We start from the raw sequence: 12828 nt of genomic DNA, 5'->3' as shown, positions 1-12828 counted from the left end.
GATAACTATGCCAATTTATATTAGTTTTTTTTCTGTACAGGAAAGTAAATTGCCCCGAACTTTCTTCTCCAAATCAAAACCCTCAAACAATTCCCCAGACAAATAGAGACATAGCACCTGTCTTCCAAATTCCTACCTGATTCCTCATCTGAGTTGTCATTAACAATAGGCAAAGTATGGTCTCCGGCTGTCTCAGTGCTATGATTTCATGGAAGTCAAAGCACTTGCTTGCTGTAAGATATGTCTCACCAACTCAGCCATTCTTTTTCACTTAAGACTCCTGATCAAATGCAAAGTCACCTTGGCTGGTTATTATTTCAGTCATGAACATACTAGCGTAGATTAATTTGTCAGAGGACCTAAGCCCAGAAGCATGACCTCAGAGAACAGTTGGGGAGTATCTTGTTTCTCTGTCGGTGGACTTGGCACCCTGGTCCTCTGAGGGCTACAACTGATAGCAGGAGGAGGTGCTTGAATACTAATCTCACGTACACTATGATTTTCATTAGTGCTTTCCTTTTGAAAGTATTTTTCTTTATTAATAAGTGTCTTTTTGTTTTTGTGCACAGGCAGTCATGTCAGCTGAAATACCAATCACACTGAATGTCAATCCTCAGGATCTGCAGGTCCAGACATTCACTGTAGAGAAGCTGCTGGAGCCTCTCATAATCCAGGTATTAATACCATGGAAATTACAACGTGTAGTAACTGCAAAAGAACTAAAAAACATAGGAAAAATAGATAATGAACCAAGGAAAGATTTGATTTTTGTAGAATGAATTATTATCTCAAATTGTCCTTCAAAATGTTTTTAAAGTGTACAAAATTATGTATTTAGTAATAATAATGATAAAATTCTGAAAGTTCCTCCCCAGATTCTCTTTTAAAAGCAACAGAAGTAATAATATGCATATGCGATTTTCAGAGTACCTTTATGTAAATTTTCTTGTTTGATAGTCATGAAAACTGAGTGAGGCAGGCAGCATGGTTAAAACCATCCTTGTTACATAGATGAGGAAACAGCCTAGAGAATTTCAGTGACTTGCCCCAAAGCACATGGTGGCTCATTTGTCAAATAGGAAATTATTTTTGAAATACCAAAATGTATGAGAAAAGCAGATATTTAAGGCATTCTGTGATAAAGTCTTTCATAAAGTAAATAATTCCTTGATAATATGCATAATGATTCTCCGACTTATTTATTATGTAAGCCCAGATTTTATTCATAGGCTTTTCTTAAAGCAGAGCTTGAAGAAACTTATACTATAGTATAGATTTAAATTTCTTGTTTTTAACCCAAAATTTGCGAGGAAACCCCCCTTTAGGCCTACCTTACATCATACGTCCTAAGACAAATTGTCTCTTTTTCTAAGGCCTTGAAGTACTCAGGGTTTCTTAAGTGAGAATCAACAGTGATCTTACCTCTGATAATTTAAAAATCTGCTTGTCTTCTTTGTGAGGTGGATGGTGGGGAGGGGAGTAGCTCTGAGAATAGGCTTTGTACACATTTTTACTTAGCACAGTCGATATCTCTTACTGGAAAGACAATTCAAAACAAGTGCCTCACTGATGATAGCTTAGTCATGAACTTTGGCATCTAAAAGGCACTAATATCTGGTATGAAATTGATACTAGATGATTCTGAGACTCCATTGAAGTCCCTGTCTTAGCCACCCACAGAATGGTCTCATGTTAAAAAGAAACAAACAAACATGTTCATTGTTTTTCTAATAGAGTTCACTAAAAAAATTGGAAAAGCAAAACAAAACAAAAACCCAACGAAAAACCAGAAAATAAAAAAATACAATTTTAACAGTAAGAGGTAAACATTAATATTGTGATGCATGTACTTCCAGTACAGTAAAATTATGGGTGATTTTTGTTATCTTCTTAGTACTTTATAATATTATAGAATGTAGATATATCTTAAATATATAAAGCATATATATATACAAGGTGGAGATGGTACTGTATATGTAGCTTTTATCTCACTCTTCTATTTAAAATGATATTTTAATAATTTCCTCATTCTTTGTAAGCATGATTTAACAAAACTGCTGTTTAATTATCCTTTATATGGCTGCACCATAGTTTTTTTTTAAAATTTATTTATTTTATTATTTTATTTTATTTATTTATTGGTTCTGGCTGCATTGGGTCTCCGTTGCTGCGCGTGGGGCTTTCTCTAGTTGCGGCGAGTGGGGGCTTCTCATTGTGGTGGCTTCTCTTGTTGCGGAGCACAGGCTCTAGGAGCGTGGGCTTCAGTAGTTGTGGCATGCGGGCTCAGCAGTTGTGCTTGCAGGCTCTAGAGCGCAGGCTCAGTAGTTGTGGTGCACGGGCTTAGTTGCTCCGCGGCATGTGGGATCTTCCTGGACCAGGGCTTGAACCCATGTCCCTGCATTGGCAGGTGGATTCTTAACCACTGAGCCACCAGGGAAGCCCTGCACCATAGTTTTTTAAAGTAGCCTCTTGTTTTTGGACATTTAGGTTGTTTCTGTTTTTTACCATTATAAATAATGCTCTTCTGAACATCTTTGTACATAAATTTTTGTCATCTGTTCAAATTCTTTCCTTAGAATTAGTTACTAAATGTAAAAGTAAGTGGCCAAGATAAGAGAATTTTTATGCTTTTTCATATATATTACCAAGTTTTTTGGAGAAGGTTTTTTTTGTTTGTTTGTTTGTTTTAATTAAAAATTTTTTTCTTATTACTCATCCATTTTATACACATCAGTGTATACATGTCAATCCCAATCTCCCAATTCATCACATCACAACCCCCCACCCCTTGCTGCTACCCCCCTTGGTGTCCATGCGTTTTTTTCTCTACTTCCATGTCTCAATTTCTGCTCTGCAAACCGGTTCATCTGTACCATTTTCTAGGTTCCACATATATGCGTTAATATATGGTATTCGTTTTTCTCTTTCTGACTTACTTCACTCTGTATGACAGTCTCTAGATGCATCCACGTCTCTACAAATGACCCAATTTCGTTCCTTTTTATGGCTGAGTAATATTCCATTGTATATATGTACCACATCTTCTTTATCCATTCATCTGTCGATGGGCATTTAGGTTGCTTCCATGTCCTGGCTTTGTAAATAGTGCTTCAGTGAACATTGTGGTACATGACTCTTTTTGAATTATGGTTTTCTCTGGGTATATGCCCAGTAGTGGGATTGCTGGGTCATATGGTAATTCTATTTTTAGTTCTTTAAGGAACCTCCATATTGTTCTCCATAGTGGCTGTATCAATTTACATTCTCACCAACAGTGCAAGAGGGTTCCCTTTTCTCCACACCCTCTCCAGCATTTGTTGTTTGTAGATTTCCTGATGATGCCCATTCTAACTGGTGTGAGGTGATACCTCATTGTAGTTTTGATTTGCACTTGGTTGAGCATTCTTTCATGTGTTTGTTAGCAATCTGTATATCTTCTTTGGAGAAGTCTCTATTTAGGTCTTCTGCCCATTTTTGGATTGGGTTGTTTGTTTTTGTGATATTCAGCTGCATGAGCTGCTTGTAAATTTTGGAGGTTAATCCTTTGTCAGTTGTTTCATTTGCAAATATTTTCTCCCATTCTGAGGGTTGTCTTTTTGTCTTGTTTATGCTTTCCTTTGCTGTGCAAAAGCTTTTAAGTTTCATTAGGTCCCATTTGTTTATTTGTGTTTTTATTTCCATTTCTCTAGGAGGTGGGTCAAAAAAGATCTTGCTGTGATTTATATCATGGAGTGTTCTCCATATGTTTTCCTCTAAGAGTTTTATAGTGTCTGGCCTTACATGTAGGTCCTTAATCCATTTTGAGTTTATTTTTGTGTATGGTGTTAGGGAGTGTTCTAATTTCATTCTTTTACATGTAGCTGTCCATTTTCCCAGCACCACTTATTGAAGAGGCTGTCTTCCATTGTATATTCTTGCCTCCTTTATCAAAAATAAGGTGACCATATGTGTATGGGTTTATCTCTGGGCTTTCTATCCTGTTCCATTGATGTATATTTCTGGTTTTGTGCCAGTACCATATTGTCTTGATTACTGTAGCTTTGTAGTATAGTCTGAAGTCAGGGAGTCTGATTCCTCCAGCGATGTTTTTTTCCCTCAAGACTGCTTTGGCTATTCGGGGTCTTTTGTGTCTCCATACAAATTTTAAGATTTTTTGTTCTAGTTCTGTAAAAAATGCCATTGGTAATTTGATAGGGATTGCATTGAATCTTTACATTGCTTTGGGTAGTATAGTCATTTTCACAATATTGATTCTTCCAATCCAAGAACATGGTATATCTGTCCATCTGTTGGTATCATCTTTAATTTCTTTCATCAGTGTCTTATAGTTTTCTGCATACAGGTCTTTTGTCTCCCTAGGTAGGTTTATTTCTAGGTATTTTATTCTTTTTGTTGCAATGGTAAACGGCAGTGTTTCCTTAATTTCTCTTTCAGATTTTTCATCATTAGTGTATAGGAATGCGAGAGATTTCTGTGCATTAATTTTGTATCCTGCAACTTTACCAAATTCATTGATTAGCTCTAGTAGTTTTCTGCTGGCATCTTTAGGATTCTCTGTGTATAGTATCATGTCATCTGCAAACAGTGACGGTTTTATTTCTTCTTTTCCAATTTGTATTCCTTTTATTTCTTTTTCTTCTCTGATTGCTGTGGCTAGGACTTCCAGAACTATGTTGAATAACAGTGGTGAGAGTGGACATCCTTGCCTTGTTCCTGACCTAGAGGAAATGCTTTCAGTTTTTCACCATTGAGAATGATGTTTGCTGTGGGTTTGTCGTATACAGTCTTTATTATGTTGAAGTAGGTTCCCTCTATGCCCACTTTCTGGAGAGTTTTTATGATAAATGGGTGTTGAATTTTGTCAAAAGCTTTTTCTGCATCTATTGAAATGATCATATGGTTTTTATTCTTTAATCTGTTAATATGGTGTATCACATTGATTGATTTGCATATATTGAAGAATCCTTGCATCTCTGGGATAAATCCCACTTGATTATGGTGTATGATCCTTTTAATGTGTTGTTGGATTCTGTATGCTAGTATTTTGTTGAGGATTTTTGCACCTATATTCATCAGTGAGATTGGTCTGTAATTTTCTTTTTTTGTAGTATCTTTGTCTGGTTTTGGTATCAGGGTGATGGTGGCCTCATAGAATGAGTTTGGGAGTTTTCCTTCCTCTGCAATTTTTTGGAAGAGTTTGGAGACGTTATTAAACGAGTTCTCACAATTTATTTCCGATTTTGTTCCAGTGCAATTAATGGGGGTGGAGTGGGGAAATGACCTTCATTTTGGAGACGGCTGGTAAAGGCAAGTACATTAATGCCACTGCATAACCCTATTTGTACTATAACTATGGAACGTTAGAGCTGGACTTAAGATTTGTTAATCACAAAGGCTGCTGACATATTTCTTAGGAACAGAGAAAGTATCATTATGGAGAAACTACTTTTTATATTCTAGATGAAATCAATAGATGTTTTGCTTTATTCAAGTACCTTGATATAGCGGTCAATAGAGAGTTTTCTCAGTAAATTCACATTAAAGAGTATGCTGTTCACAATATATGTGTATTTTTCTGGCATGTTTAAAAACTATTTAATCTATAAACATTTATTGAATCCACCTAGAAAATTAGAAGGGTGAAAATTACCTGAAGGGTGAAAATAACCTTGATTGGAAGAAATTTAACTCTTTTGAAAAGTGTGATTATGCTAATTTTAGAGGGCTTTTAATGTGATGCCTGGATTCAGACTTTTCATGATCTGCAAGTAAATGAGTCAGGGGAAGGGAAATTAGTACTTATTGTATGCCAGATAGTTCTCAGTTACATGAAAGTGGAATTGCTAATTTTATCTTCAAGGAAGTTTGGTATACTACTTCACCAATATCTCAGAAGAAAAGTTTCTAGATCTTAGTAATACTCAAGTAAAATGAAATTAAAAATGTTAATAATTTATAGAATATTTACTATGTTCAGGAACTATCTCATAAAGGAGAATTTTTGTACAACAAAATTATTTGCATACACTCTTGATTTTCATTATAATGGGTTTCTCCTTATAAAAAACAGTACATTTCAAAGTTATTACTTTAAAATAACTAACATTTTTGGATTTGATGCATAACCTTCTTGTATCTGTCACTTTGATCATGTATTACCTATTAATACAAGTAAAAAATTCCATTAAATTATATTAAATGTTTTTTCCCTAGAATAGCATCATACTGAATATCATATTCCTTTTTTTCAGAGAGTGTTTAATTTGAAATAGTTACATGGTTTATTTTAAGCATGTCATATAGTCTTCGATTATAGTGGGAAACATTCCAAAAGAAGTTAATGATTTTTAGTTCATAATGCCACCAGATAATATTATCAGTTTAGTAACCCCATTAAAAAATTTTCACCTTTCATCATTATTTATCTTCATGTTATATTCTTTGCTTTCAAGGTTCCACAGAAATTACTTACCATCTCTGTATATAACTCAAAGTGAAAATTATGTTTTAATTTTTGGAGTAATTGGTCATAGATACTATTATGTCACTCTGACTTCTAAATTCATTTATTCATAAATCTTTATTCTGCTCTTTTTATAGTTACCAGAGTCTTCCCCACCAAACCTGATTTATCTTTAATCTATTTTTTTTTCTCTTGGAGATAGGTAAATCACTAGGTCATTTTGCAGGGATGTTCAGCCTGGGATATATTTCAGTCATTCACTTTCATTTTCTGTGTGTGATAACTTACACAGTTGCATCCTTCTGTAATAAATTCCTCCAATGGATCAGAAATAATTTTTTTCTCAGCAATTACATTTTTATGATTGCAACTGTAGGCATCTGTACTTTATCACTTTCAAGATCCAAGTTTGGCAATGCAGTGCAGAAAGTCTATTTATGCAGAATTGCGATGAAGAGAATTTACATCTCTATGTTGTATGCTCTCTGAAGGAGATACAAACTGCTAAATCATGCTACAGTCATTACATAATGGAACTGTCTATAATCTTATTTGTCACAAAATACAATTTGCTATGTGTCAGATTCATGTCGATTGTGAGCTAGAAGGATTAATTTAAAATACTTTAAGATAAGAGCAATAACAAGCTCCTTATAATGTTATCTCCTGTGAGATAGAAGATCTTTTTGGGGGCAAAGGTTCAAATATATTTTCTGATGTAAATATATCCCATGTTTTCAAGTGGTGAATATAGAGTTAGATCAATAGTAATAAACATTATTCCTCTGGTTCCCACCTCTAACTCTTATAGGACCTCCTAGCCTTTTCAAGGTTTCCACTTCAATAGTGTTTCACATCTATTTCTGGGAGTCCCTTAGGGATGGTTTTTATATACTCTATAATACTCATTGGGTCAAGTTGAAGAATATCTGCTCAACTTTTTATCAGTCAGCATAAGCTAGGCTATGCTGTGATAAGACAACTCCCAAATCTCTGAGGCTTAACAAAAGTTCGTTTCCTGCTCAAGCTACATTTTTCCCCCCCATTTCTTAAGGGCTGCCTCCCCTTCATTTTATTTTATTTTTTAACATCTTTATTGGAGTATAATTGCTTTACAATGGTGTGTTAGTTTCTGCTGTATAGCAAATTAAATCAGCTATATGTATATATATATATCCCCATATCCCCTCCCTCTTGCATCTCCCTCCCACCCTCCCTATCCCACCCCTCTAGGTGGACACAGGGCACCGAGCTGATCTCCCTGTGCGATGCAGCTGCTTCCCACTAGCTATCTGTTTTACAGTTGGTAGTGTATATATGTCAGTGCTACTTTCTCAGTTCGTCCCGGCTTACCCTTCCCCCTCCCTGTGTCCTCAAGTCCATTCTCTACGTCTGCAGCTTTATTCCTATCCTGCCCCTAGGTTTGTCAAAACCATTTTTTTTTGTTTTTTAGATTCCATATATATGTGTTAGCATACAGTATTTGTTTTTCTCTTTCTGACTTACTTCACTCTGTATGACAGACTCTAGATCCATCCACCTCACTACAAATAACTCACTTTCATTTCTTTTATGGCTGAGTAATATTCCATTGTATATATGTGCCACATCTTTAACCATTCATCTGTCGATGGACACTTAGGTTGCTTCCATGTCCTGGCTATTGTAAATAATGCTGCAATGAACATTGTGGTACTTGTCTCTTTTTGAATTACGGTTTTCTCAGGGTATATGCCCAGTAGTGGGATTGTCAAGCTACATTTTTAATGTGAGTTGGCTGGGGGTCTCTGCTTTAATACAGGCACTCAGGGACCCAGGCTAATGTAGATTCCATCTCAATATTTATTTCCACTATGGTTACAACAGCGAAAGAGAACATTATGAATCTTGCAAGGGCTCCTAAAATGTCCACCTGGATATGACATATGTCACTTCCACTCACATTGCTTTTGTCAGAGAAAGTTATGTGGTCAGTGGGGATGCTAGCTAGATGTGTGATCTTGCCCTGTGCCCAGGAGAATGGGAATATTTGTGAACAGCCCTAAAAACTATTATCTTTCCATTGTCTCCTTTTTAAGGGTTCCTTTTTTGTTAACTCTGCATCTAATGACTAGTCACCTTTCCACCCTGATCACAGCTGACTTTATCAGGATGGGCAACTGTCTTATTGACAGTTATAGGTTGGCAAGAAGCCTGTGAGGCAATCTGTCATGAGAGCTCTGCCTCTGGGGATGTTGGTGAATTGGTCCAATTGCCATCCTCTCTTTGGGGAACTGACTTTGGGGAGAGTTATTCAGTTACCTACCGTTAAACAGTTATATCATGTACAAAGCTGAAAGACACACAGAAAGAATTAGGGACATGGAGGAAAGTTCCTTCGGAGCAGTTTTCAAGTTTAGATCCACAAACTCCTGCTGTTGAGGGACAGTAAGATTACCTAGTTACCATGGTTTTAATGGAGCTTTCCAATTTCCAGACCACAAACTAGTCTCAGAATAATACTCTAGCCTCTGTGGGGCCTCACAGTTTCCAGTTCCCTTGAGCATGGGCTGTGTAGGCCCGATGCTTGTCTTCCTTATGTCATCTGATTCCCTGGCCTCCTATCTCCTCAGTGGCTGAAAGTTCAAAGGAAGTTCTGTTAGTAGCAGGAAGCCAGGGTTCTTATAATTGCCCTCACTTACTTAAGCTAGAATAGAGATTTTCCTTCAAAGCTTCTCTGCTGCTCTTCTCTTCATCTCCAATTTTTGGAGTCTCTGAGGTTTGACTCACCAATGCCCCCAAAGCAGTCTATCCACCATGTTTTTCCATTTTGCCTGGTTGCATCTTGTTGATGTGTGGAAGGTAACTGCCAATAATACCCATTTTAAGACTAGAAATGGACATGCCAAGGTCCCAATGCCTCTAAAGCTTTGAATCCTCAAGGTAGCAGAACTGGGCTCCTTCATAAGAGGGGAGATTACCTCTCTTCCTAACTGTGCTTCACTCTGTCATATGGGTCCCAATGAAGCATGTACCTAGAATCACATAAAGTTCCTTATGAGAACAACCCCTTTTGGCTTTTCCCCTAATCTCCTTCCTCTCCTTGTCCAAGTGTCTGGATGGAAACTGTTAATCCTTACTCCTCTCAGCACCATGTTCTTCTTTTCTCCTTGACTCCTATGCAGAACCTCTCTGCCATACTGCACTCTCAGCATAATTTCTTTCTCCTCTCTTTTAGCCAAGGGAAAAAAAAATAGATGACTTGATGCCCAAAGGGTTCATTTCTACAGAGAGATCTGATCGACTTCCAGGTAGCAGGGAGAGGACCTGCTTTGGCTTCTTAGCCTCCTAGAATATAATTTCCTTTGTTTCTTTCAGAAAATAATTCAAGTTTCATTTGTTTGTGGTTGATTTCTGTCATTTTTATAGGTCATTTTGAATAAGCATGATGCCATTTACTTATATTTCTTTGGTTTTATCTCCAAGCTTCTTTTTTTCATCCTTGCTGTTTTTTCTATCAATAGAATTTATGTCAGAATTAATCTTGAAGCTTCCAAGAAAATCTCAAAGACAAGTCTTCACACATATAGTGTTCTTGTAGATTATAATCAAATATTGGAGTTTTGACTATAATCTTAACAAGTAACCTTGAAAGTTAGTAAAGTAAATGTCTTTTAAATACTTATATGTCCAAGGCTTAATAAGTATAAAGATGTTATTTTTACAGTAGGATGAAGAAATAAACTTAATTCTGCCTCTCTAATGTTTTACAGGTTAAGGTGATTCAGTATAGTTGACTCTAATAAAGTGAATTCTTCAATTTCTGCATTCCTTTACTGCTAGAAAACTGCTCCCATGGGAAAGTTGTTAAGCTATAGTGTTCCTTGAGAAACAAATAGTTGAGAAAAAGGAAGCCACTTCTTAAATTAAAATAAAGATAAGAAAATCTGGTCGCTATTTGATTAAAATAGCACTAGTCCCATGGGAGTGTGTATGGTGAACATACAAGGGATGCCCCCACCACCAGAACGTGGTAGCTTTGAACTTAGCTGTGGGCAGATGTCAGTCTTGGAACATGCTTCACCTCTTCTCAGCTTGCTTCCTAGGCCTTTTATTCTATCAGACTCTGATTTTTTTTTTACTTACTCCAATGTTGTTGCCCTGTTGTTCTGGGTTCTCTGTTCACCTCTGATCCACTTCACTTCTATGAATACTGTTTTTTTCAACCTTTTCCTCCACAGATTCAGATTGATCCCACAGATATCCACTTCTAGGTTAGCTGTGGAATAAGATCTTTCATTTATTAACTGATTCTGCAGGCAGCTGGTGGTATAGACTGATAAGCCCAGATCCACTTGCCATTTTAGTGGAAAATGCTAGATTGATGGGAGCAATTGTGGTTCAGCTGGCTGAAAGGATAGAAGAGTCCATATCCCCCCATATGTGGACATTTTCACTGCCTGTGGTTGATTCTACCCTTCACAGAATCCCGTGGTCTATTTTAGAACACTCAGCTTGTCCCAGGAGATACTGCTGCAGCTTGACAACTCCATGACTCTAGACCAGGGGTTGGCAAACTTCTTCTGTGTCCGGGTCCAGATAGTAAATAGTTTCAGCTATGACAGCTGTATGGTTAGGCCATTCAAGATGGCTGTTCTCTTGCTCTCTGTAGATCCCCCTGTTCAACCAGTCCCTGCTTCACTCACGTGACTATCCAATCCTCTTAATTATAGGCCTTAATTAGTCCTTGTTAACTGAGAATCCCACCTGACATCAGTTCCCCCCTATAAATTGTAGCCTCCTTCTCCCCTTAGTAGTGAAGACTGCTGCCATGTCCTGCCCACTGTCTGCTGTAAATGGTGGGGGTGTCGCTCCAGGACTCTGTGTAAGATCCCTCTGACCAATAAACCATTGATGTCTCTGTCACTGTCTATGGGCTCTTTCTTTAGCCTCGAGGCTGGGCAACTACAAGGCTTGCAGGCCTGTGGTGTCAGCACAACAACAGCCATAGGATCTCTGTTGTAACTATTGGGCTGGCCAAAAAGTGCCTTCGGTTTTTAAGTAAAAAGACACATTTTTCACATTCACCGAGAACTTTACTGAACAACATATTCACCTTTTTGTTCCACTACCTTATGCCATTTTTTAGGCAACTTCATAATTCCATCTTCCCAAAACTTATCTTTTTGAGCAAAGAACTGTTCCAGGTGCCTTTTATAGTCTTGCAGGGAATTGAAATTTTTTCCATTAAGAGAATTTTGTAAAGACCGAAATAAATGGAAATCCAAAGGTGCAATGTCTGGTGAATACGGTGGATGAATCAGGACTTCGCAGCCAAGCTGTGAGAGTTTTTGTGTGGCCATCAAAGAAACATGCAGTCTTGCGTTATCCTGATGGAAGATTATGTGTTTTCTGTTGACTAATTCCGGACGCTTTTTGTGGAGTGCTACTTTCAGTTGGTCTAATTGGGAGCAGTACTTGTTGGAATTAATTGTTTGGTTTTCCAGAAGGAGCTCATAATAGAGGACTCCTTTCCAATCCCACCGTATATACAACATCACCTTCTTTAGATGAAGACCGGCCTTTGGTGTGGTTGGTGGTGGTTCATTTCGCTTGACTCATGATCTCTGCCATTCCACATTATTGTACAGTATCCACTTTTCATCATCCATCACAATTTGTTTTAAAAATGGAATGTTTTCATTACGTTTGTAGAGAATCACGTAAGGAAATACGGCCAAGAAGGTTTTTTTTTTGCTTAACTTATGTGGAACCCAAACATCAAAGCAATGAACATAATCAAGCTGGTGCAAATGATTTTCAACGCTTGTTTTGGATATTTTGATATTTTGATATTTGGCTATCTCCCACGTGGTATAACGTTGATTGTTCTCAATTAATGTCTCGATTTGATCACTGTCAACTGGTCTACCCGACCATGGAGCATCTTCCAGCGAAAAATCTCCATCACAAAACTTCGCAAACCACTTTTGACATGTTTGATCATTCACAGCACCTTCTCCATACGCTGCATAAATCTTTTTTTTGCGTTACAGTTGCGTTTTTACCTTTCCTGAAATAATAAAGCATAACATGCTGAAAATGTTGCCTTTTTTCTTCTATCTTCAGTATTAAAATGGCTACACAATAATTCACCAATTTTGATAAGTCTTTTTTTAAATTCATGCTGATATGACAGCTGTCACACACAATCTAACAAAATTGTTTTGAATGAAGTTAAAGACAACTAAGTGCTACTAGAGCCATCTTATGGGAAAAAACCGAACGAACCTTTTGGCCAACCCAATACTTTGCTGTTGTAGTTTGAAAGAAGCCATAGACAATATATAAACATATGGATGTGGCTGGTTTCCAATAGAACTTTA

At 37.1% G+C, this 12828-nt stretch overlaps 1 protein-coding gene across 1 annotated transcript in view; it reads left to right on the top strand.

Moving 5' to 3' along the window:
- The first annotated feature begins 573 nt into the window (after window positions 1-573).
- CTNNA3 (catenin alpha 3) overlaps window positions 574-12828 on the top strand; it is a 1637417-nt gene continuing 1625162 nt past the window's right edge. Inside the window, exon 1 of the mRNA XM_068548855.1 lies at window positions 574-674. Coding sequence (XP_068404956.1) covers window positions 576-674 — 99 coding nt within the window. The 5' untranslated portion in view covers window positions 574-575. The remainder of the gene's footprint in view (window positions 675-12828) is intronic.

This window comes from Eschrichtius robustus, chromosome 7 (assembly GCF_028021215.1).
Source record: "Eschrichtius robustus isolate mEscRob2 chromosome 7, mEscRob2.pri, whole genome shotgun sequence".
Classification (NCBI taxonomy): domain Eukaryota; kingdom Metazoa; phylum Chordata; class Mammalia; order Artiodactyla; family Eschrichtiidae; genus Eschrichtius; species Eschrichtius robustus.
This window is presented reverse-complemented; position numbering and strand designations above follow the sequence as displayed.